At 44.0% G+C, this 26,410-nt stretch overlaps 2 protein-coding genes across 5 annotated transcripts in view; both read right to left on the reverse strand.

Moving 5' to 3' along the window:
• Nucleotides 1–253: 253 nt before the first annotated feature.
• LOC135510422 (kinesin light chain 2-like) lies at nucleotides 254–18,994 on the reverse strand. 3 transcript variants are annotated; one of them, XM_064931323.1, is made up of 16 exons: nucleotides 18,592–18,994; nucleotides 17,193–17,254; nucleotides 16,728–16,976; nucleotides 15,292–15,414; nucleotides 14,835–15,018; nucleotides 14,048–14,264; nucleotides 13,726–13,915; nucleotides 13,414–13,587; nucleotides 13,100–13,199; nucleotides 11,248–11,297; nucleotides 10,931–10,998; nucleotides 10,699–10,807; nucleotides 8,028–8,174; nucleotides 4,406–4,530; nucleotides 4,139–4,196; nucleotides 254–3,697 (listed from the first exon to the last, which is right to left on the reverse strand). In XM_064931323.1, the coding sequence occupies exons 3-16, from the start codon at nucleotides 16,956–16,958 to the stop codon at nucleotides 3,614–3,616; spliced, it is 1,860 nt and encodes a 619-aa protein (XP_064787395.1). In that variant the 5' UTR covers nucleotides 16,959–16,976; nucleotides 17,193–17,254; nucleotides 18,592–18,994; the 3' UTR covers nucleotides 254–3,613. The 3 variants fall into 3 exon arrangements, with proteins under 3 accessions (XP_064787395.1, XP_064787394.1, XP_064787393.1); XM_064931322.1 differs by lacking the exon at nucleotides 17,193–17,254 and adding an exon at nucleotides 18,292–18,428; XM_064931321.1 differs by lacking the exon at nucleotides 17,193–17,254.
• Nucleotides 18,995–20,026: 1,032 nt separating this feature from the next.
• The window catches only part of LOC135510415 (phosphofurin acidic cluster sorting protein 1-like), a 107,760-nt gene continuing 101,376 nt past the window's right edge, over nucleotides 20,027–26,410 (reverse strand). For both annotated transcript variants that reach the window (XM_064931306.1, XM_064931307.1), the window contains 3 exons: nucleotides 23,908–24,146; nucleotides 23,582–23,701; nucleotides 20,027–23,175 (listed from right to left, as the gene is read on the reverse strand). In XM_064931306.1, the coding sequence (XP_064787378.1) occupies nucleotides 23,057–23,175; nucleotides 23,582–23,701; nucleotides 23,908–24,146 (478 nt within the window). In that variant the 3' untranslated portion in view covers nucleotides 20,027–23,056. The remainder of the gene's footprint in view (nucleotides 23,176–23,581; nucleotides 23,702–23,907; nucleotides 24,147–26,410) is intronic.

Raw genomic sequence — 26,410 nt, forward strand, 5'->3', positions numbered from 1 at the left:
TGAAGCTGTAGGCTTATAACAGTGACAGGAAGCCACTGAGAAACTCACCTCTGTGTGGTACATCCTCCACTACTAACACCCTCAGCCCAGTGTGTGAATGAACACACACACACACACACGTTTATATGAAATAGATCTGGTAACTTGTGTTCCAGGATGCCCCTGGTTACACATGCAATATCTGTATTTAAAACTCATTTCAAATCAAGCTGTTTCATTGTGTTAAAAGAATGAGGAAACAAACAGATCAGGATCAGCTTGAAAAGTGGAGTTTTTCCTTTATTGAACCTTTAATAAAACATACACAATGTTGTTGGCCACTAACAATGAGACCCCCCCCCCCGGCTACATTCCAGTTTCCATAGTGACACACTGATTCACAGATGCTGAGGAAGGTGTTCTTACTTCTACATGAACATGTGGTATACATTTGTAGGAGGAGCACTGTTTAGGTGTGTTCTGTTGAGTGTGACAGAGATGGACAATTCTGTACATTATTTGCTGCAATGATACTTAAAGCACTTTTCCATATTCCGCTCTCCAATGTTCCACTTTCCATTTCAATCACTGAATCTCTCGCTTTTCTCACCGAACAGCACTTCATCCTTCTATTCCCCCCATTATCATTCATCATCAGTGTTCTCCTCCTCAGCCCTTCTAGCCTCTATTTGTCACATACTTAATCCATCCCATTCCCACTTTACGTTGCACTGAGCAACACAATCAGGAAGTGAAACTCATTAGGACATATATACTATACATTCTGTTGGCCAAGACTCAGTATCAGTCTTGGGACTTCTAACTCACAAACCAGACACTTCAAATTGCCAACACAACACAGTACACAGTCAACCTCTTCCCTCCCGGTCCCTCATCAAAGTAAAACCCAACATTCAAATCAGAGTTCAACAACAATACCCCGCACATCGTCAATCGAGGTTGGAGCCAGTCACAGACAAGAATAAGACATAAATGATGAGAACATTTGGTGAAGGACTGTCATTGGTTAGATCAGAGATAAGTTCTGTAAATCAATCAGATTCTTTCCAAACAACATCAAGTTATAATAAAGGATCACTGTTGTATATAAAAAGATAAGGACATATCATGCTCTCATTATTCAGTAAAGGCCAACCAAGGACAGATATCTATGATACGGTACATACGGGATGCCTAAATGCTTCCCTCTTACAGAAACAGATGCACTGTACTGTATCATCTTAACTAATGAGGGCATTACAACTATGTAGAGATCTAATAATATTTGGCTGGGGGAGAAACGTTGTGCTGTGGTAGACATGTGACCATGCATTTGCTAAAACCAACGCTCAACATAGGAGCACATTCACCTCCACAGCATCAGTCGGGCTAATAATGTGTTTTTCAGTACCAACACCACCAGATCACGTAAGAGAAATGGGACTTCAGTGGTGGAGTTAAACAGGCATTTGTACCACAACTTGCTAACAGGCTGCACTCTGACTAAGATACACTGGTACTGCTTGTCACGTCAGCATTTCCAGTATATTCCCCAGGTCTGAGATGAGCTAAGTTAGCCTGGTCTTGCCATTCATTAGTGCACACCGTACAAAACCTTTTTGCAACAGAAAATGAAAGGGAGAGTTTCTTATTGTAAAAATCCAGGTAGTTCCTCCCTGCTTCAGTCTGTTTTCTGCTATTTAGTGCCTAATGAATACGAACCTGGTCTCTGATATGTTTGACCTTTAGCCAACTCTTATCTGTCATGTTCATAGTTGTCTGACAAGGCAACAAACGGAACAGTAGTTGATTAGAGCACAAACATATCTGACCAGATCAGGCTATAGATTCAGGGGGAAATTCTAACCTCCATTTTGTCAAATTTTCACTTCATATCAGTGGGAGACTAAGTGAAAATTGGACTAGAAGTTAGGACATCCATTAAGTGCCGATATTCTCCCTGTTTCTCTCTTCACTCCTTTCTGACTGTCCTCTTCCAGCGTCTGTCTCCAAATCAGAGGTTCTCCTAACCTCTAACCAGTTTAAACAAGAACCTGTCTGTGCGCTATATACAAACAAAGAAATAGAAAATAACTTAAACCTGTATATACATAACCATTCAGATAGCAAAAAGGAGAGGTTAAACTGGTCAGCGCTGTTTTTGTCTCCCAGATGATGTTTAAATACAATGATTTATTTGACATCCCAAAAAGATTGTGTACCATCTGTTTTTTACCTCGCTGAAGTTTCTAACAGCTGTAGTTCATACCTCGTCTTAAAAACGTATATGATTTATATGGCTTTCTTCACTGTGATTTCCATTGAATGGGTTGTTAGCATCTTCAGTAATCATGCCACTAGTGAGCTGAGTGTGATGCTTCTGTAACAGAGTTAGGAATGTACCGTAATGCTCCGCAGCTAGCTTGAAATGTTGCCGATGGAGCTAACCGATTGGTACCTTTTGTGTAGCTCAATCGTGTTCCCACGTTGTCATGGAAGGCGGTCATGTGTGTTGCAAAACAGAGGATCACTGGTTCGAGCCAGGGATGGAGACAGGGACGGTGGAGGAAGCTAAACCGTTAGCGGCACACTGACATCGGTTACACTTCTCTAAGATAGAAATCAGAATAGAACTACCCTACCTAAGGTTGAGTGTCTGCATGAGAGTGTGTGGGTTAAGATAGAAATCAGAATAGAACTACCCTACCTAAGGTTGAGTGTCTGCATGAGAGTGTGTGGGTTAAGATAGAAATCAGAATAGAACTAGCCTACCTAAGGTTGAGTGTCTGCATGAGAGTGTGTGGGTTAAGATAGAAATCAGAATAGAACTACCCTACCTAAGGTTGAGTGTCTGCATGAGAGTGTGTGGGTTAAGATAGAAATCAGAATAGAACTACCCTACCTAAGGTTGAGTGTCTGCATGAGAGTGTGTGGGTTAAGATAGAAATCAGAATAGAACTAGCCTACCTAAGGTTGAGTGTCTGCATGAGAGTGTGTGGGTTAAGATAGAAATCAGAATAGAACTAAACTACCTAAGGTTGAGTGTCTGCATGAGAGTGTGTGGGTTAAGATAGAAATCAGAATAGAACTACCCTACCTAAGGTTGAGTGTCTGCATGAGAGTGTGTGGGTTAAGATAGAAATCAGAATAGAACTAGCCTACCTAAGGTTGAGTGTCTGCATGAGAGTGTGTGGGTTAAGATAGAAATCAGAATAGAACTAGCCTACCTAAGGTTGAGTGTCTGCATGAGAGTGTGCGGGTTAAGATAGAAATTCGTCACACTGCGATAACAATATGGATTCTGTCATGATGCTATGCCTCAGACTCACCATGATGAGTGTCTAGTGCAAAAATTCCACCTTCTAGTAAGCAGCATGCCGTTTAAATAGGATTTTCTCTACTTGTTTGATAGATGCCAGCGAAGTATACAGTAAAGCAGACACAGAGACGTCTGAGTCACTAAAAGCGTCAAGTCAGGTTTTTTTGCAATGCTTTTTCTGGTTTCTTTAGAAAATATGTCTTGAATGTGAGTGTTTTGATCGCTTTGGGCATCAAACTGTCTCTCCTCATTGGGCTTTCCTCCTCCTGGTCCCGTTATTGGACCTTCCTCCTCCTGGTCCCGCCTCCTGTCTGTTTAACCAATCAGGGAGCTGCGTCTTGACAAGTCCACATTGCTGGCACTCAGTCCTCTGCATTCTGATAGGCCGGTGTTGGCATCCTGGAGAGAGGGAGGGAGAAAATAGAAAGGATGTTGTTATTTATTTATTTCACCTTTATTTAACCAGGTAGGCCAGTTGAGAACAAGTTCTTATTTTCAACTGCGACCTGGCCAAGATAAAGCAAAGCAGTGCGACAAAAACAACAGAGTTACACATAAAGGTACAGTCAATAACACAATAGAAAAGAAAAATAGAAGTACAGTGTGTGCAAATGTAGAAAAGTAGGGAGGTAGGCAATAAATAGGCTCTAGATGTGAAAATAATTACAATGTTTGATAAAGGGTAGGCACCAAACAACAGTGTTAACTAAATCTGACACTAATGAAAGTCAAATCATTTCATTCAGACGTATATCTCAGGAGCTCAGTGACAGCAGTCCTTGGCTGGTAACTAACAGGTTAATAGCTCAGTGACAGTGATGGACGGCTAACACCAGGTACCTGTGATGGGTCCTCTGCACTCTTGTTGAGGAAGTTGAGGGAGCTGGCTCTCTTCATCCTGAGGAACACACAGACATTAAGGATTCAATTAGCCTCAATAGAAACAGTGTTATTGCCTGGGTTTTCCTTTAACATTAGGTTACTAACTCAAGTGCCTTGTCGGCTCCCCAATAAAGAACAAACCCACTGAGGCAAACAAAACTGATTCACACAGTATGAGCAGTGATGGGCTAGGGTGCAGACATACATACACGCAGTCTCTCTCACCCTGGGTTGCGGGGCTCCTGGGGGCCACTGCCCTGTAGTTTCTTCACCAGCATCTCACTGCTCCTACGCAGCGCTTCACGGATCTTCCCAAAGGACCCGCTCCGACGCAAAGAACCGTTACCTTCCTGAGAGAACAAGACAACCACTGCATATTAAAAGGAGTGGCCTTTAAAACAGAATGTCATTTTTTATGCATTTATTATTTTCAAAAACGTTTTATTACTGACAGTAAGTACTGTGCAAAATAAAGAAGGCTTTCAAAAATGTTTTTGAAAGAAAAGCACATTTTGTCCATTAAATAACATAAAATTGATCAGAAATACAGTGTAGACATTGTTAAAGTTGTAAATTACTATTGTAGCTGGAAACGGCAGATTGTTAATGGAATATCTACATAGGTGTACAGAGGCCCATTATCAACAACCATCACTCCTGTGTTCCAATGGCATATTGTATTAGCTAATCCAAGTTTATCATTTTAAAAGGCTAATTGATAATTAGAAAACCCTTTTGCAATTATGTTATGAAAACTGTTGTTCTGATTAAAGAAGCAATACAACTGGCCTTCTTTAGACTAGTTGTGTATCTGGAGCATCAGCATGTGTTCGATTACAGGCTCAAAATGGCCAGAAACAAAGAACTTTCTTCTGAAACTCTGTCTATCCTTGTTCTGAGAAATTAAGGCTATGCCATGCAAGAAATTGCCAAGAAACTAAAGATCTCATATGATGTGGTGTACTACTCCCTTCACAGAACAGCGCAAACTGGCTCTAACCAGACTAGAAAGAGGAGTGGGAGGCCCCAGTGCACAACTGAGCAAGAGGTCAAGTACAGTTTGAGAAACAGACGCCTCACATGTCCTCAACTGACAGCGTAGTACCCACAAAATACCAGTGTCAACGTCAAAGGTGAAGAGGCGACTCCGGAATGCTGTCCTAGGCAGAGTATCTCTGTCCAGTGTCTGTGTTCTTTTGCCCATCCTAATCTTTTATTGGCTAGTCTGAGAGAAGGCTTTTTCTTTGCAACTCTGCCTAGAAGGCCAGCATCCCAGAGTAGCCTCTGCGGGTACTATTTAATGAAGCTGCCATTTAATTATTTAATGAAGCGGTTTCTAATGGGCCTCTGTACACCTATGTAGATATTCCATAAAAAGAAAGCCATTTCCAGCTACAACAGTCATTTACAACATTAACAATGTCTATTGTATTTCTGATCAATTTGATATTTTAAATGGACAAAAAAAAGGTGCTTTTCTTTCAAAAACTAGGACATTTCTAAGTGACCCCAGACTTTTGAACGGGAGTGTACATCAAATCAATATATTTGGGGTGACCATTTGCCTTCAAACAGCATCAATTCTTCTAGGTACACATGCACACCGTTTTTGGAACTCGGCAGGTAGGTTGGCCCAAACATCTCGGAGAAATAACCACAGTTCTTCTTTAGGCAGCCACAGGTGCTTCTCTCTCTTCATGTAATCCCAGACAGACATGATGATGTTGAGGTCAGGGCTCTGTGGGGGCCATACCATCACTTCCAGGACTGTTCTTTTTAACACTGAAGATACTGCGAAAGTCATTATGAACTATGTTTGGGGTCGTTGTCATGCTGCAGAATACATTTGGGGCCGATCAGATGCGTCCCTGATGGTATTGCATGATGGATAAGTATTTGCCTGCACTTCTCAGCATTGAGGGGACCATTAATTCTGACCAAATCCCCAACTCCATTTGCAGAAATGCAGCCCAAACTTGCAAGGAACCTCCACCATGTTTCACTGTTGCCTGTAGACACTCATTCGTGTACTGCTCTCCAGCCCTTCGGCAAACAAACTGCCTTCTGCTACAGCCAAATATTTTGACTCATTAGTCCAGAGCACCTGCTGCCATGTTTCTGCACCCCAGTTCCTGTGTTTCCGTGCATAGTTGAGTCATTGACCTTGTTTCCACGTCGGAGGTATGGCTTTTTGGCCGCAAGTCTTCCATGAAGGCCACTTCTGACCAGACTTCTCTGGACAGTAGATATCCTGTCGTCAAAGTTTCCCGTTTCTTTGTGCTTCTTCAAAAGAGCTTGGACAGCACATCTGGAAACCCCAGCCTGCCTTAAAATGTCTGCCTGGGAGAGACCTTGCTGATGCAGTATACCTTGTGTCTTGTTGCTGGGTTCAGTCTTGCCATGGAGTATGACTTTTGACAGTAAACTGTCTTCAGCAATCTCACCTTGTTAGCCGAGTTTGGCTGTTCCTCACCCAGTTTTATTCATCCTACACAGCTGTTTGTGTGTCAGTTAATGATTGTGTTTCAACCTACATATTGAATTGATGATCTTTAGCACCCGTTTGGTATAATTGTTCCATCATACACCTGACTATATGCGTACAAAATCCCTGACTTTGTGCAAGTGTACCTACGATAATTGATGCTGTTGAGAAGGCAAAGGGTGGTCACACCAAATATGGATTTTATGTAGATTTTTCTCCTGTTCGCTCACTTTGCATTTAGTTACTTGATAAATATAATATTTTAACATGTCTATTTTTTTAAGCATTCTTACTTTAGAGCATTTTTTCACACCCGTCTAAAACTTTTGCACAGTACTGTATATCAATGTCTTTATCAGGCACAACAAACATCACACTAGATTTAAGCTACACATTCATTAATAATTACATTATTTTAACCTTCTTTTTTGAAATAATCACTGATCAAGCATTCAAGTCTACGAAAATGCCCCTTTTGTAACCAGAACCATGCACATCCACTAATAATGACCATCTTCTGGTAGCAGGTATTATAGAACATTAACACAGGTCTCATTAACAGTCTCTCAAGCACAAGCCCATGGCTAGTAAGTAGCCAGCTATTCTTTATATTTAAAGTCTGGCCAACTTGGATCTATCTGCTTGCTAACAAGGTAGAACAGTTGAGCTGTTATGAATACACCCTCCAGTCCGTCTCCAACTGTTTGAACAACATATCCTCTTCATTTTGTTGAGTTGTTGAAATCAAGTGGTCTATCTGGATAAGAAGTTTTCATTCTGAGAAATAAGCGAGTTGGCAATTCCTTAAACAAATGCATATTTTTATGCTCATTGCACATTTCTAAAACACAGACGAGCCAGCTAGCACATAACAGTCTGTGGCTAAAATTCTGCCTGCACTATCCACAATCATGTTCATTGATACTCTCGTTTTAGTAGGGTCTGCTCTGTTCTAAAAGTTCGGAGTTGAGACAAAGTATTGTGAAGTAAAAGTTAAGTTCTCCTCTATTACAAACAATTAAAATTATGTCTGAATGTGTTTTGTGTGTCTAGAAGACCGGTTATGTCGGACCAAACCTCAAATGCAAATTGCGAATATAAACTGCTTGTTGTCAGAGAGAAATAAGTTCTATTTAGTTTCTTTGTTGTGAGTGGTAGGGGAGGGGCTTGGTGTCTGTGTGTGAAGGTGCACAGTACACACAGCACAGAAGGAGCGAAGGAGACAAGACCATAAAACATTGATTCTTGCTAACAACATGCATTGGAATTAATTCGATATATAGCCCATCCCTAATTCGACTGTATGTTCACACTTACGAATGCTTCATTTGTCAACAATAATAAGACAAAGGAGGTTCGTACCCCGTTCCACTCTGCTCCGTCGTCCCCCTCACAGTCCCCCCGCTGGGGCCCGTTGAGACCCTCCCGGCTCTGCCGTCGCTCACCCCCTCCTGGGGCCCCATCCTTCAGGAGCTCCACCACCTTACTCTGGTTAATGGCATCTATACCCTGGGGAGAACATGATAATGAATCCTAAATGTCAGCAGGGTTGAAACAGAGTGTGTGAGAGCTTCAAGACTCTAGACTACAGCCTTTGATAATTGCACTGCCAGTGTCTCAGTACTTGTACCTTCTTTTTCAGTGATTGTGTAGGACCTGCTTTTTTTGAATGATTGCATAGTAAAACCTTTTTTGACTGACAGCGCATCACTGCTACCTGACAGCGCATCACTGCTACCTGCCAGCGCATCACTGCTACCTGCCAGCGCATCACTGCTACCTGCCAGCGCAGTGAATTACTAGCACCTGATAGTGTAGTGCTAGTACCTGATAGTGTAGTTCTAGTACCCGATAGTGATAGCATATTACTAGTAACTGATAGTGACAGTGAATTAAAAGTCCTGGATTGTGCAGTACCTGATCGTGTAAGTACTAGTACCTGATCGTGTAGTACAAGTACCCGATCGTGTAAGTACTAGGACCCGATCGTGTAGTACAAGTACCCGATCGTGTAAGTACTAGCACCCGATCGTGTAGTAACTAGCACCCGATCGTGTAGTAACTAGCACCCGATCGTGTAGTAACTAGCACCCGATCGTGTAGTAACTAGCACCCGATCGTGTAGTAACTAGCACCCGATCGTGTAGTAACTAGCACCCGATCGTGTAGGTACTAGCACCCGATCGTGTAGGTACTAGCACCCGACCGTGTAGGTACTAGCACCCGACCGTGTAGGTACTAGCACCCGACCGTGTAGGTACTAGCACCCGACCGTGTAGGTACTAGCACCCGACCGTGTAGGTACTAGCACCCGACCGTGTAGGTACTAGCACCCGACCGTGTAGGTACTAGCACCCGATCGTGTAGGTACTAGCACCCGATCGTGTAGTACTAGCACCCGATCGTGTAGTACTAGTACCTGATCGTGTAGTACTAGTACCCGATAGTGATAGCGTATTACAAGTAACTGATATTGACAGTGAATTACAAGTCCAGGATAGTGTAGTTCTAGTACTTGATCATGTAGTACTAATACCTGATCGTGTAGTACTAGTACCCAATAGTGATAGCGTAGTGACAGTGAATTACAAGTCCTGGATAATGATTTACTAGTACTTAATGGGTCCTGTGTGGCTCAGTCGGTAGAGCATGGCGCTTGCAACGCCAAGCGTCGTGGGTTCGATTCCCGCTGGGACCACCCATATGTAAAAGTAGTGGCCCCAGCCGACTTGTAAGTCGCTTTGGACAAAAGCGTCTGCTAAATGGGATATATTATTATTATTATTACTAGTACTTAATGACATTGAATTACTTGCACCTAATTGTTACTGTGAATTCCTAGTAGCCGATAGCGTATTCCTAGTAGCCGATAGCGTATTCCTAGTAGCCGATAGCGTATTCCTAGTAGCCGATAGCGTATTCCTAGTAGCCGATAGCGTATTCCTAGTAGCCGATAGCGTATTCCTAGTAGCCGATAGCGTATTCCTAGTAGCCGATAGCGTATTCCTAGTAGCCGATAGCGTATTCCTAGTACCTGACCGTGAATTACAAGTACCTGATTGTGTATTACTAGTACCTGGTACTGAATTACTTGCGCCTAAATAGTGACAGTGAATTACTAGTACCTGATAGTGTATTCCTACTAGCTGATAGTGATAGCGCATTCCAAGTACCCGATCGCACATTACTAGTACCCAATCGCACATTACTAGTACCCAATCACACATTACTAGTACCCAATCACACATTACTAGTACCCAATCACACATTACTAGTACCCAATCGCACATTACTAGTACCCAATCGCGCACTACTAGTACCCAATCGCGCACTACTAGTACCCAATCGCGCACTACTAGTACCCGATCGCGCACTACTAGTACCCGATCGCGCACTACTAGTACCCGATCGCACACTACTAGTACCCGATCGCACACTACTAGTACCCGATCGCACACTACTAGTACCCAATCGCACATTACTAGTACCCAATCGCACACTACTAGTACCCAATCGCACACTACTAGTACCCAATCGCACACTACTAGTACCCGATCGCGCACTACTAGTACCCGATCGCACACTACTAGTACCCGATCGCACACTACTAGTACCCGATCGCACACTACTAGTACCCGATCGTGCATTACTAGTACCCGATCGCGCATTACTAGTACCCGATCGCACATTACTAGTACCCGATCGCACATTACTAGTACCCGATCGCACATTACTAGTACCCGATCGCACATTACTAGTACCCGATCGCCCATTACTAGTACCCAATCGCGCATTACGAGTACCCAACTGTGTACCTGACAATGAATTGCTAGTAACTGATAGTGATTATTACTAGTACCTGATAAGTATTACTAGTACCTGACAATGTATTACTAGTACCTGATAATGTTTCACTAATACTATATTACTAGTACCTGATAATGTATCACTAATACTGTATTACCAGTACCTGATAGCGCATTACCAGTACCTGGTAGCGTATTACCAGTACCTGGTAGCGTATTACCAGTACCTGCTTGCGTGTCTTGGTAGAACACTCCTCCAGTGTCTCAGCTGCCTGTAATTTACCCTGTCTGCGGTACAGCGCCCCCAGGCTCTTCAGGGTGGTATTGACAGTAGGACTGACAGGAATGAGGTACATGTCAACATCATGTCATCATTAAACCACAATGTTAATATAATTTAAAACACTGAGTTCTGTGTATTTATCTCCCATTCAAATTAAGTTTAATACTAAGTCTCACCTGTCAACTTTGCAGGCCTTGTACCAGCTCCCATACTCTACACAGGGACTAGCTTCCTTCCTCTTCCCCTGAGAGAGAGTGGGGGCAAGAGAGAAATAGAGAAAGAGATAAGAGAGAGTGGAAAGGCCGGGAGAAGAGGGGCAGTTAGCAGCAGTAGACATGAATTATGACCTTATTATAAAGCCTCAATTATTAATACATGAATATTCTCCGTCTTTATCTCAGTCCTATTGGTCTACCCATCCATCAGAGTTCATAAGCTGCCATTAACAGGTATACAGAAGGACCAAGGTTCAGATCAGTCATACTGCAGCTACCTTGCTCTCCTCTCTCTCCTCCGCATGCATCCAGATTGGCTTGTTGTCATCTGCAAGACAAGAGGATGAAGAGAAGAGGGGATGAGTGGCATAGTTTTATTTGTATATTCATATATTTTGTTTCACGGACCCGAACCGTATACCATACGTTACGAACCGTATACCATACGTTACGAACCGTATACCATACGTTACGAACCGTATACCATACGTTACGAACCGTATACCATACGTTACGAACCGTATACCATACGTTACGAACCGTATAGCACACATAACATAGGTTATTAACCTTAAACTATATGTTGTGAACCGTATACCACACATATACCATACGTTATGAACCGTATACCATACATATACCATACGTTATGAACCGTATACCACATGTTATGAACCATATACCACACATATACCATACGTTATGAACCGTATACCACACATATACCATACGTTATGAACCGTATACCACACATATACCATACGTTATGAACCGTATACCACACATATACCATACGTTATGAACCGTATACCACACATATACCATACGTTATGAACCATATACCACACATATACCATACGTTATGAACCGTATACCACACATATACCATACGTTATGAACCGTATACCACACATATACCATACGTTATGAACCGTATACCACACATATACCATACGTTATGAACCGTATACCACATGTTATGAACCGTATACCACATGTTATGAACCGTATACCATACGTTATGAACCATATACCACACATATACCACATGTTATGAACCGTATACCACACATATACCATACGTTATGAACCGTATACCACACATATACCATACGTTATGAACCATATTCCATACGTTATGAACCATATACCACACATATACCATACGTTATGAACCATATACCACATGTTATGAACCGTATACCACACATATACCATACGTTATGAACGGTATACCATACGTTATGAACCATATACCACACATATACCACATGTTATGAACCGTATACCACACATATACCATACGTTATGAACCGTATACCATATGTTATGAACCGTATACGTTTAGTATACCTTATGTTCCCTCACACGACAAATAAAAGGTATTTGCATTTAAAACCAAAATGGATTAATTTATGGCATATCATTAAAGATTATTCCACCTCAACTCTAACTCCGTGAAACCTACAGTGTGTGTGGGAACACAAAGTGTCCCATGCCAGACCCCTGTACTGTGCTTTACTGAGCGTGACAGTGTTTAAGGGTTTGATTGGCTTCAAGGCAGTGCTGCATTAACATGCTTTACACACAACAGATAGCCTGTATTAACCCTGAACTGACTGACTGGCTAGGACACGACCACGCATGGTCAGCCAATGACCACAGGGTTTACAGGGTAGTCCCGGCCAGAATGGACATACTGTTGATTCACACATCTTCTAATGCTACATGAAGAGTTGATGGAGGTGGTTGGTCTGGTGGTAAATGTAGAAGGGTGCATTCCAAATGGCACCCTATTCCCACAGGGCTCTGGTCAAAAGTAGTGCATTACATAGGGAATAGGGTGCCATTTAATTAATAATAATTGATTGGATTTATACAGTGCTTTTCTATCGAGGTACTCCACCAGCAATGTGTAGCACCCACCTGGGTGATGCATGGCAACCATTTTGTGCCAGAATGTTCACCACACTTCATCCATCAGGTGGAGAGGTGAGGAGTGATGTATTCCCATTAGGAATGAGGCCATGATGGAATGGGGCCAGGTTGGGAATTTAGGATGCAGCCCTAGCTTTTCAGTGAGTGTTGTGTTAATGTCCACTGTAGGACTGCTGGTCGTAGGAGACTCACTGTTGACTGATCCAAACTCCTTCTCATGTGCTCTGGTTAGGATCTCTTTGTACAGGGACTCAGCATCCTTGAACTTCCCCTGTTTGAGGTAGCATGTAGCCTAGAGAGATGAGATGAAACCTCAAATGGTTTGATGTGAAAATACAACTCAGTACACAAGCCAATAAATGTAACAATACCAACATCACAAAAAAAACATCTGTCTGTTCAACTTGAATAAACTTGATTAAATCTCTCAGTGGAATTCATTACTGAAAATGTAGCTCGTCAACCCTCTACTACAATGTCTAGAACACTTCTCCCTCCCTCCTCACCAGGTTGTTCTTGGTCTTGGCTACGTTGGGGTCATCAGCCCCCAGTTTGGACTGGTAGATCTCCAGGGCTTGTCTGTAGTAGTACTCCACCTCCTCGTACTTTCCCTGGTTCTGACACAGCAGGGCCAGGTTGTTCAGCTGCTTGGCCACGTCAGGGTGGTACTTCCCCAGGACCTGAACACACAACCATTTAAATACTTTACCTACAGAAAACAACAAGTCATACATATACTTTCACTTGTGAATTATCATGGGCTATGAATTTATCTGACCACATGACCTAACCAGGAAGAACTCTGTAATGATCCATACCTTCTCTCTAATCTCCAGGGCTCTCTTACAGAGGGGCTCAGCCTCCTTGTACTTGCCCCTCTTCCCGTAGAGCACAGCCAGGTTGTTGAGAGTGGCGGCTACCGCAGGGTGGTCCTTCCCCAGGGTCTTCTCTCTGATGGCCAGGGCATCGTTCAGCAGGTGGGCTGCCTCTTTGTACTTGTTCTGGTCCCTGGAACAAAACATCTTATGTTAGAAGATGAATACATGTGCTACCTGTAGTTAATCATTAAGTCTTCAGCCAGCTATTCATCTGAGCAAGTGTATCTAAAACTATCCACACATCCATCCATCCTACACACACCTGTAGACCAGGGCCAGGATGTTGAGCATGGTGGCCACGTCAGGGTGGTCGTGTCCGGAGGTCTTCTCCAGGTCCTCCAGGGCCTGTTTGCAGAGGGGCACGGCCACCTCGTACCTCCCCTGGGAGGCGTACTGGATCACCAGGTTGTGGAGGGTCCTCAGGCGGGCCGGGATCTCATAGCCACCCTGCTGGGCCGCCACCTCTCCACTGGGCTGGGCTGGAGGGGGGGAAACACAGCAGAGAAGGGATGGGGAAACACAGCAGAGAAGGGATGGGGAAACACAGCAGAGAAGGGATGGGGAAACACAGCAGGGAAGGGATGGGGAAACACAGCAGGGAAGGGATGGGGAAACACAGCAGGGAAGGGATGGGGAAACACAGCAGGGAAGGGATGGGGAAACACAGCAGGGAAGGGATGGGGAAACACAGCAGGGAAGGGATGGGGAAACACAGCAGGGAAGGGATGGGGAAACACAGCGGGGAAGGGAGGGGGAAACACAGCGGGGAAGGGAGGGGGGGTGGGGAAACATTACTCAATATGTCTACAGGCATTTGGGAATGAAACCCTGTGACAAAGTTAGTGCTCTGCTACAGCTGATGATGTCACTAGTTTGGGTTCTCTATTGCTCTCCTACAGGTGTTGACTACAGTCTCTGGGTTGGACACATAGCAAACATATTTAGATTATTTTTTTTAAATTATGTTAATCATTTAGACTTGTGGGATTCCCCTATATGGCCCTCTTCTTTATCAATGAATTAATGAAAACAGTCAATCATCATCATACCCTGTCCCTGGTCGTCATCGTTGGGGAACAGGTCGTCCAGGCTGTCTTTAGACGTCTCGCCTGCAGCCTTCTCCTCAGACTGTGACACGTCGTCGTCAAACTTCTTGATCTTGTTCATGAACTCCAGGTGCTTCTTCTCTTCCTCCAGCTGGGCAACACTCTGCTCACTACGCTGCAGCTTGTGCTGGGGGGAGAAGAGGGGAAGGAGAGGAGAAGAAGAGGGGATATGGGTGTGAGGGAGGTGAAGCTCGACAAATGTTTTGCTTTGGAAGCGTATAAAATGACAGCATACTCCAAAATCTAAATTGCCGAGATGAGCCCACATCATCGACGGTGTACGTTGGGACATGGACTCATAACGCTTTAATTCACTTTGGGTCTAGAAACATCTGAAAAGCATTGATATTAGAGTGAACGACCAGTGCAAGCAGTATGTAGTGATATGCTGTACACGTACCTGGGTTCCTGCTAGCTCATCTCTTAACCACTGGTTCTCCTGACACAGTCGTCTGACCTGGGCTCTTAGCTTCTGTTTCTCTGACTCCACAGCACTCAGGTGACCCGACAGGGCAATGATCACCTGGGGAGAGAGAGAGGGAGGGAGGGAGGGATGGAAGGAGGGGTTAACACTCTAGAGTCTAAGCCGGAGGGGGGTTTCTACTAAGTTATGGAATTCTTATAAGGACCCATTTAGGTATCCCCCAAAACATATAGTCATACAGACGTCTCATGGTCTGACAAACACAGCTGTAGCTCTGCCACCTTTCACCGCAGATGCGGAAGGCCGATATCGGCGATTGAGACGCAGCCCACGGGGAAAAAAAGAAGATATCTCTAGCTTAGACAGACAGATATTTATGGGGATCTATATTATGCTAATTAGATTTCCGCAAGGCCACAGAAATTGATTCAAGAGGGTTAATTGAAGGAAGAGAGGAATCTGTGAGAATGTTTTAGTTTCTAAAGAGTAAGCGGCTAGCCTTGGGGTGATCACCTGAAGAGAGGTGCTTTGTTTGATCTATTTGATCTTTATTTATCTCGGCAGATCAATTAGGAGCTAACTCATTTTAAATGACACCCTGGCAAATAGGGGGGGGTGGATTCAAATAATACAGGAAAGCTTTGATAATGTTTTGGTTTCACAGGGGGGGTCGTGTGTGTATAATATAATTAATTTAGTGGGTGTTTTTTCTATTTTACACATGTACATGTTTGTTTTAATACATGGTTTAATTTTTTTTTTTTTTTTTTTTGCATATCCTATTATCAACGGAGACTCTGGAGCGATTAGGGTAAGTGCCTTGCTCAAGAGCACACCTTGTCGGCTCGGGCATTCGAAGAGCAACCTCCCGGTTACTAGCCCAACGATCTAACCACTAGGCTACCTCCCATGACTGACTGCTTGTTGTAACCTATTCTGAGACCAGTGCAAATAACGTCCTCTTTGGAGGACAATAATATATTGTTCTATTCTACTCTATTCAAAATATGGTGGGGAGGTGGAAGAGTGAGTTGAGTCGGAGGGAAAGCTTTGCATGTCTTTTGGGACGTTATTTTACGCATTTCATGTTATATCAGTCCATCAGTGTCTAAGGCAGATTCCCACTGGCACCTTCCTACAGGAAGAACAACTCCCCTATTCTCTATAATTCAACGTCATCTCTTTCTACAAGACACATTATTCTAAATAAATCCTCTTGTTGAGTCTTAGTCACAGAATCATCTTTCCTCCCTTCACTCATGATTTGTCATCATTGCATCATCATCATCCTATACCTCTAAACCAGAGTAATAAGCATCTTCCACTCAACCCATCTCTCCTCTCTATCGTTCTTCCCCCCTCCCCCTCACTGAATCCCTCAACCCCTTCTTTCCCCCACATCTCTCTCCTACCTGTGCCTCTCCCAGGCCTAAATCTATGGCCTCCAGGCTCTTCCGCAGCAGGCCTGACTTCTCCTGGGCAGCAGGTGGCTGTGTGCAGTCCAGCAGGGAGGTGAGGAGCTGGGCATGCTCCCCTCTGAGTGTCTCCAGGCCCTGCATCACAGTCTTTGTGTTGAGCACGATCTCATCCTGGGTCAGGCGCTCCAGGGCCTCCTCGCTGCGTGGGTACACCATGGTGGACATAACCGGAGTTCACACACACTGGAGGGGAGAGAGATTCGTTTTGAGTTAGCATATTCTTGTTCGAAGCTCTTAGAATCACGGCTAGTTAGAGGACGAGCCATCTAATCATATTACAAGACTCAGAAAAAAATAATGTCCGATTATGAGATTATTTCAAGGATGAGCATTAGCAGAACAAAATCCCTCAAAGAGATTATGTTTACACAACTGTTCAGTCTGTTACCAACCACCAACCATGCCACAGCTCACTCCTCTGGGCCCTCTGCCTCTGTTCCAATGGGACTCGAATCTTTGAGCTTGAATAAATCAATGAATGAGCTGTGAGCATTTCAGTTACAAAGCTATTGGATACATAGTTTGCGTGGCACTACCTTTATAGTCAATCTATATCGCGACTCGCGAGAGAACAGAATTGACTAAATGGACTCATGGAAGTTAAAGACACGCATCGTCGCAGACTTATAGCTGGACCGAGCAGAAATGCGCGACTCCGCGACTTCTCCTCCACTCCTCTGCTGTAGACGCGCACCTGTTCTCCTCTCGCGTCGCCAAGAGGCCCTCGCCCACACAATCACCTCCCTCCTCCCTTCCCCACCCGCACAATCCATTGACTGCAATGCACCAATATGAGCGATCCCGTAATTTCCCATCCGATTGCCACAACTAACAAATCTCTCAAACGCTGTTTGGCAATTTGCAATGCTTGTCGTCGATCCATCTTACTGTCAATAGTAGTCTAGTATATGGACCAACACACTTTCGGAATCGCCCCTCTCACGGGATGACAAGAAATGAGAGACAGAGGATGAATGAAGGAGATCGACAGAGCAGAGCATTACAAGGAAATAAAATACATTCAGTATTTTGAGAGATCTAATCTATTATAAGATCTTGGCCTTTATCATACAAAGAATGATAGTCACACGCAGGCTCGTGTCCTATACAAAAAAAAAACCACTCCGACATGTTTGTAAGCATAGAGGCAGGTTTGAGGCCCAGAACGAAATATGCTTCTGCAAGGGCTTTCTGCAATGGATGCGGTCGTGAGAGCACAGTACAACGTATATATGCTAATTCAGTGAGGACCATGACAATTTCCCCAACACTTAAAATAAGCGATGACTCCTCGAAACAACGTAGCGAACCAAGACGAGCTCGATTGGCAACATAGTCGAACGTTGGTGATATGACGAGCCTGGTCTGGGAGAGGAGCACAGGTATGATTTTGTAGCCTAACTCTCCCGAATGGACGTAAGAATATAAGCCAATACAAATCATATACTGTTAAAAATACACTGACAAACCTCGTAATGACTTTCAATCCACACGTTACCTTAATCGAAACGGTTCTATTTCCCCCAAGACAAGTGCGCTGCCCCCGGTAACCTCGAGCTCAAACAAAGCACCACCGACTGATGCTCCACTTCAATCCCTTTTTGTAAGAGTGGGCTACGCTCCTGAACCGCAAGGCTGAAAAGATAACGGTACCGATATTAACCTGCGTTTACATAAAGATTGACGGTATAATATCACCGATTTTTAAAATGATACGTTTTCTACAGCTAAGCAAATTGTTAAATGTCGTCAGGTAACTTAAAAGTGGGTCTGTGCACCACGATAAACATCTATTTACCTTTCTCTCCCCAGTCCGCCCGCCGGTTAAATCCTGATGACACGTTACTCGGTCTGCTGCACTATAAAAATAAACCCACGACACACCACTGGCTTTAATCCCGTTGTATAATGTCGCTGCCGTCTAAAAGCGAGCAAATTCCAAGCAATACATTGTAACCAATTATGCTAGCATGGCTGGCTAGCTAATGAATTCGAGCCTGCCACGAATTAGCCTCGTCAATGTTCTCTTCCGTAACTTGAACCGGAGCAGCGCTCTAAATACAGGAACACTATTTGCCGCGATTCGGCATCGTTCTATCCATCCTCAGAATTTGTTTTAAAGATAGTGCGGGACTGGTACGTTCTCTCACAGTTTGAGAAGTGTGTTCCAAGGATGACAGTCGCTACCCGAAAATGGCTGTTGTCCGAATTCTCCCACAATCCACAGCCTCAGCCCCGGCGCTATGACATCACCCCCCCTCCCCCGGGGAAGGGGCACGGTGTTGAGGCAGGAGGTATTCATTTTCTTCATTCTAATGTAGACATATATTAGGCTATATAGATGGCGCGATTTTCATGTTTTTAAAATGTACTGATAGGAACACTCCAACACTCAGACATAATTTACAAACGAAGCATGTGTGTTTTGTGAGTCGGCCAGATCAGAGGCAGTAGATGACCAGGGATGTTCTCTTGATAAGTGTGTGAATTGGACCATTTTACTGTCCTGCTAAGCCTTCAAAATGTAACGAGTACTTTTGGGTGTCAGGGAAAATGTATGGAGTAAAAACGACAACATTTTTATTTACGAATGTAGTGGAGTAAAAGTAAAAGTTGTCAAAAATATAAATAGTAAAGTACAGATACCCCCCCAAAACGACTTAGTAGTACTTTAAAGTATTTTTACTTAAGTACTTTACACCACTGTCTAGAGATGCCAGAAAAACTTTAACTGAACTTAAATTTATAAAATAGGTTGTTAATTCCTAGATTACTTTCAAATTAATGAAAATACACCAGAGGACATAAAAATCAGGAGTATTTATTTAAAAAACAATGAACAGTTCCACTTTTCCATCACACAACATAAACATAAAAAAGCAGTACTACAAAAGATTTCAAATAAAAAACAAGGACTAAGATACATTACAGGAGTACATTTGTTTTGTATGTACAAGATTATTATTGTTTATAGGCAAAAGGCAAAACAAAAGCTGCTGAAGAAACAATGGCATGTGCAAAAATACTCTCCAAATCCACAAGCGTTAGAATCCTCCCCTCAAACTACTAGCTACCAAGCATAACTATGGTCTATGCAGTGTTACACAAAAACCGATTCCCTTCTGTGATAGGCTGCTATGTTACAAGCTGGGAGATCCTTTCAACTGGGTTCTATTAGAAGCAAAGCTTGTGGAATCCTGACAGAGACTCCAGATCTTACGGTTTGTTCCTACTCCATTTGTTCTGAAACACATTGTGATGATAGAGGAGAGGAAGGAGATTATTGATAATTAAAGGGATTTATTAATAGATCATATTGTTCTTCCCTTCACTAGGGACAGGTGTTTTTCAGGATCATGTGACCTGAACAGGAAGTCTGGGCCCTGGTTATAGGTTTAGACCAAAGACGGTGGATAAATGAAGATATCTTATGTGATAGCCGCTGGGTCTGGTCTACTTAGTTAATTGACTGTATATGAACCAGAAAAATAACGAGGTGAGCGAGATGTCTTGCTTCCTCTTCCGTCTCTGGTATAGACTATAACCAGGGCTCAGAGTTGTTCTAAGTCACATGGTTAGGAATAACTGCTGTCCCTAGGTTCTGACTGGAGGGAGTACAGCTGTGACCGGAAGCTACTTTTTCGTAGCAGGTTAGGAGAAATAAGCAGCAGGTTAGGATAATTAAAGTGGCAGATTAGGATACTTAGGTTAAGGTTAGGAAAAAGGTTAGGATTAGCTGAAAATTTCTCCTAACCTGCTACGAAAAGCAACTTCCGGTCGTAGACTATACTCCCTTTAGTCACAACCCTGTCCCTCTACGTTAGTCATGAAGACCATCACAGCAACCACAGGTCAGTACAGCTAGAGACACAGGTCAGTACAGCTAGAGACACAGGTTAACACACAGCAGGTCAAGTTAGAGACAACAGTCACACAGGAAGAATAGGCCTAGAGAAGGTAGGAAAAATAACAAACATGTAAACGGTGAGACCGGTGAAAGACAGGGACTGAACTGTGAACAGGGGGAGAGGAGACACAGAGTAAAACAGTGGAATGTTTCATGGTAACATCATCTTTTTATAACATTGAAATACATTATTTTGGAACAAGAATCATGATTTAAAGTTTTGTTTTGTTGTTGTCACCAAAAACACCCAACACCTATATCTACACCCTCTCGTCAGCTTGGCTGTTATATCCAACAGACATTTTTGGCAGTGATTTTTTTGTCTGTCCCGTTTGTTGAATACTTAAGACTCCCCTATGAAAAGAAAGCAGTTCAAATAGAATCATATCTTACACTCCTTATTATGCTAATAACACGCTACAAGGCAAAGAGCAGTTGGAGCTCTGGCAGTAGATGTCGCCCATAACGACTGACTCAGGGTCAGGTAGTTTTAACTCCCCCTAATGATTATAGTTAGAACTGGAGGGCAGGGTAATCTGATCCTAGATCTGTGGTTAAGGAGACACATCTACACATCATAGATACAGCCACGTACATAACATACATAGAGTCAGTTAAAAGATCGGTCCAAGTCCAAATGAAGATGTCTGGGTCTAGCTCGTGGCTGGTGGGCAGTGACACGTAATAAGAGCAGCAGAGTTTGATGGTCTGCTTTGAATAGTGCCACTGCCCTGGCCGTATCTCTCTTTGGTACTCACAAGGGAAGTTGCACAAAGTATCCAAGCTCACAGGCTACAAAGTTACAAGGTAAACTGACTATGGAGTTTGGAGAGAGATTATTATGGTGCGTTTGTGTTCAAAGAACAACAGAAAATACTCTAGTGAAGTAACAGCTGGTTCTGGGCTATAAAAAGTGTTTCATTTGTAAATTAACAGTCAGCTATCTCTCCTGCCATCAGTTTTTTTTTCTCTCGAATTAAACGAGACACTGATAAAATAGGTTTAAAACTTCCAAAATGGAGTGCTCCTAAATAATGAAGCTTCTGACGACAGTGAGATCAAATAAACGAAGATGCAATCAATGAATATTATCTGCATTCAAATGAAGTTCAGGGGATATCTCCAATGACTGTTGGAAATGCATCCTCGTACTGTGAAATCTTTGCATGCTATCATTCAGACTTATTTGTGGAACATGCAAAGCTGTGTATTCATTCTCAGTGAGTTTGAAGGCCTTGGTGCAAAACCCTTCCTTTGTAAGAGCCCCCCCCCCCCCAAAAAAAAGAGAACAGGGACAGATATTGAGTTAGTTACACGAGATGTTGACGTCACTGCTGAGGAACCTCCTACCTCCAAGTTACCATGAAAATCATAATAATAACAGCAAATTTGGACACAATGGCATTGTAATACTTGACATTGGTCATAATACTTTACAGTGCACAGGTGGGGTTAGGGCTACAAGTGACACAGCGCTAAGTTACTCACGACTGGTCAGCGGTCATTTTAGATGCCAAGAGGACTAGTGTGTTGCTTGGAACACATCGCCATTTAATAAAATCAAGAGAACAATGCCGACCTCAATAACTGATTGATAAAGGGACAAGCCTTACAGACAGCAGTAGAGTTTGGACAAACAGTGAGCTCTGAATTTGGAGGACTGGACTGGACTGTGCTGTTCACAGAAAGTTACAATGTTGTTACAACATCAAAGCGGAACGTTTCCATTTTTTACTCTTCATATCATATCAACGTATATCATTGGTGAGACAAACGCTTTTTCTTGTATTTAGGGAGCAGGAAAAGCTTTGCTACTGTAGGTATTGCCTGTTCCATTTGTCATGCACAGTTCCCCTCCATAGCCCATAATAACCATGTCATTACTGTTAACACAATATGATGTTCTTGTTATAACTGGCACGTGGGTGGTGGAGTTAACAGCATGCAGGTCTGGGTTAGAGCACGGATTGACCGTTGGTAGGTTCAATGTGATAAGAGACCTGGTCAGGGTTAAAGGGTCAGCGGTCAAGTGTTCATAATGGGAGTTATTCATTGGGTTGCATCTCATCGTTACGGTTACTTGAACGGCAGTTAGTTATCTTGTGCTGTGTTCCCCTAATACACACACCACACTGGGAGAGAGGGGTATTTTAATTCATTAAAGTGACAAGTAGCGCTCCACCCCTTCCCTCCATCCCTCCCTCCTTATAGAGAAATAAGACAAATATAGAAAAAACCCTCCATCGTGATTGACCAATACAAGTGCCATGGCGTTCTGAGAGGCGGGGTCTGTGTGCGTAGGTGGGACGGGACTGGCTGAGGCAAGGGGACAAGGGGGAGGGGTAAAGGGTGGACCCTAGGGGGGCGGTTTGCTGTAACCAAACAGTCCAACAGGGAAGTACTTGACGTGCGTGGGCCACTGGGCGGCCAGTTGGAAGAACTTGACGTCGTTCCACTCCACTCCGTCTATGGACACTGCAGGGACACACAAAGGGAAGGAGACACAGCTAAGTATGGCTGATGTTCAGACAGAGAACACTTGGGGTTGTGTCCGAAATGGCACCTTATTCCCTATATAGTACACTACTTTTGACCAGGGCTATTCCCTATATAGTGCACTACTTTTGACCAGAGCCCAATGGGCCCTGTACAGGGAATAAGATGCTATTTCTGACACACTCTTAGAGACACTTAAGAGGTCCATTAACACAGCCCATTCTCCATTTCCTCTTTCCTACAACATCCCCAATAAATCATGTTCCCTTCACCCTGGCCTCACCCCGCCCTCCCCCCGTTTCTCTTCCTCCTCCTATTTTCAGAGATTCCTCTACAGCACACCTTCACTGGATCATCCCTCCCCCCCTGTGTTATGTTGCTGTACCTTTCAACATGGTATGATGCTGCTTGGCAGAACAGATGAGTCTGCTGATGGCCTCGATGACCTGGCTCTTAGAGTCTACGTCCTTCTCCTTCGGTTTCTTACCCAGGAAGATGGTGGGAACTACAGAGAACGAGAGTGACATCGAGAGAGAGAGAGAGACAGAGAGTCAATCTTCATAACAATACAATTCAATGCACGGAAGAAAGAAAACCACAACTAGAGGGCATGTATACAGTCCACCTCCTGTCTCCGTATTAAAAACTGTTTTAATGCTGAATGACTTTGCCTGTGTATTATAAAATAAATTATATTATAAAACTCTTTACCCTTCTTGTTCTTCTCCTTGGTGACCACCGTCATGGCCATGGTGCTGACCTGGGCCTGGGTGTCACTGATGCCCCCTCCTGGTAGCCTGCTGACCTGCAGGGACCTGAATGCACTCTTCAGGGTGTTCTTACCGCCCGTGTCACGCCGTTCCCCGTCACGTCGCTTCTCCGCCAGCGACGCCAGCCAGTAGTCCACCTGCAGCCCGATGGTGTCCACACCATGAGGCATACTGGGGCTCCTGGAACAGGAAGGGGAGGGGCCAGAGACAGGAAAAGGTGGGGGTTAGGGTACAATGCAGGAAAGGGGAAATTACGGAGGTTCTTGGTTAAAAATGCCAAAAGGCTGTGTTGTTTTGGGAGGTTTAGGTATGGGGTATTTAGTGACAGAGCAGGTTATGGATTCAGGGGCATACGTCAAACAACGCATCAACCCTGACCCTGAGTCAGGTCACGGCACAGAGGACAGTAGAGTCTGTTTCAGCACCAAACCCCATCACAATGATGGGCTATAACACTAGAACCTGCTGATGTTGCTGTGTTTGTTTTTATCTGTGGTCAGACTTGACTTTCAGCAGGACAGACAAGAAGGGGACAGAATGAACCTGAGACGGATGATCTGATCTGTTTTGAGGAGAAAAGGGACTGTTGGGAATATTTCTCTCTCTCTCTCCATCCCCCTCTCTCTAACTCTTTGTCTCTCTCTCCATCCCTCCCTCTCTAACTCTTTGTCTCTCTCTCCATCCCTCTCTCTCTAACTCTTTGTCTCTCTCTCTCCATCCCTCCCTCTCTAACTCTTTGTCTCTCTCTCCATCCCTCTCTCTCTAACTCTTTGTCTCTCTCTCCATCCCTCCCTCTCTAACTCTTTGTCTCTCTCTCCATCCCTCCGTCTCTAACTCTTTGTCTCTCTCTCCATCCCTCTCTCTCTAAACTCTTTGTCTCTCTCTCCATCCCTCCCTCTCTAACTCTTTGTCTCTCTCTCCATCCCTCCGTCTCTAACTCTTTGTCTCTCTCTCCATCCCTCCCTCTCTAACTCTTTGTCTCTCTCTCCATCCCTCTCTCTCTAACTCTTTGTCTCTCTCTCTCCATCCCTCCCTCTCTAACTCTTTGTCTCTCTCTCCATCCCTCTCTCTCTAACTCTTTGTCTCTCTCTCCATCCCTCCCTCTCTAACTCTTTGTCTCTCTCCATCCCTCCCTCTCTAACTCTTTGTCTCTCTCTCCATCCCTCTCTCTCTAACTCTTTGTCTCTCTCTCTCCATCCCTCCCTCTCTAACTCTTTGTCTCTCTCTCCATCCCTCCCTCTCTAACTCTTTGTCTCTCTCTCCATCCCTCTCTCTCTAACTCTTTGTCTCTCTCTCTCCATCCCTCTCTCTCTAACTCTTTGTCTCTCTCTCCATCCCTCTCTCTAACTCTTTGTCTCTCTCTCCATCCCTCTCTCTCTAACTCTTTGTCTCTCTCTCTCCATCCCTTTCTCTCTAACTCTTTGTCTCTCTCTCTCCATCCCTCTCTCTAACTCTTTGTCTCTCTCTCCATCCCTCTCTCTCTAACTCTTTGTCTCTCTCTCTCCATCCCTCTCTCTAACTCTTTGTCTCTCTCTCTCCATCCCTCTCTCTAACTCTTTGTCTCTCTCTCCATCCCTCTCTCTAACTCTTTGTCTCTCTCTCCATCCCTCTCTCTCTAACTCTTTGTCTCTCTCTCTCCATCCCTCTCTCTCTAACTCTTTGTCTCTCTCTCTATCCCTCTCTCTCTCCATCCCTCTCTAACTCTTTGTCTCTCTCTCCATCCCTCTCTCTCTAACTCTTTGTCTCTCTCTCTCCATCCCTCTCTCTCTAACTCTTTGTCTCTCTCTCTCCATCCCTCTCTCTAACTCTTTGTCTCTCTCTCCATCCCTCTCTCTCTAACTCTTTGTCTCTCTCTCTCCATCCCTCTCTCTAACTCTTTGTCTCTCTCTCTCCATCCCTCTCTCTAACTCTTTGTCTCTCTCTCCATCCCTCTCTCTAACTCTTTGTCTCTCTCTCCATCCCTCTCTCTCTAACTCTTTGTCTCTCTCTCTCCATCCCTCTCTCTCTAACTCTTTGTCTCTCTCTCTATCCCTCTCTCTCTCCATCCCTCTCTAACTCTTTGTCTCTCTCTCCATCCCTCTCTCTCTAACTCTTTGTCTCTCTCTCTCCATCCCTCTCTCTCTAACTCTTTGTCTCTCTCTCTCCATCCCTCTCTCTCTAACTCTTTGTCTCTCTCTCTCCATCCCTCTCTCTAACTCTTTGTCTCTCTCTCCATCCCTCTCTCTCTAACTCTTTGTCTCTCTCTCTCCATCCCTCTCTCTAACTCTTTGTCTCTCTCTCCATCCCTCCCTCTCTAACTCTTTGTCTCTCTCTCCATCCCTCCCTCTCTAACTCTTTGTCTCTCTCTCCATCCCTCTCTCTCTAACTCTTTGTCTCTCTCTCTCCATCCCTCCCTCTCTAACTCTTTGTCTCTCTCTCCATCCCTCTCTCTCTAACTCTTTGTC

The sequence above is a fragment of the Oncorhynchus masou genome, chromosome 23, assembly GCF_036934945.1.
Source record: "Oncorhynchus masou masou isolate Uvic2021 chromosome 23, UVic_Omas_1.1, whole genome shotgun sequence".
Lineage (NCBI taxonomy): Eukaryota > Metazoa > Chordata > Actinopteri > Salmoniformes > Salmonidae > Oncorhynchus > Oncorhynchus masou.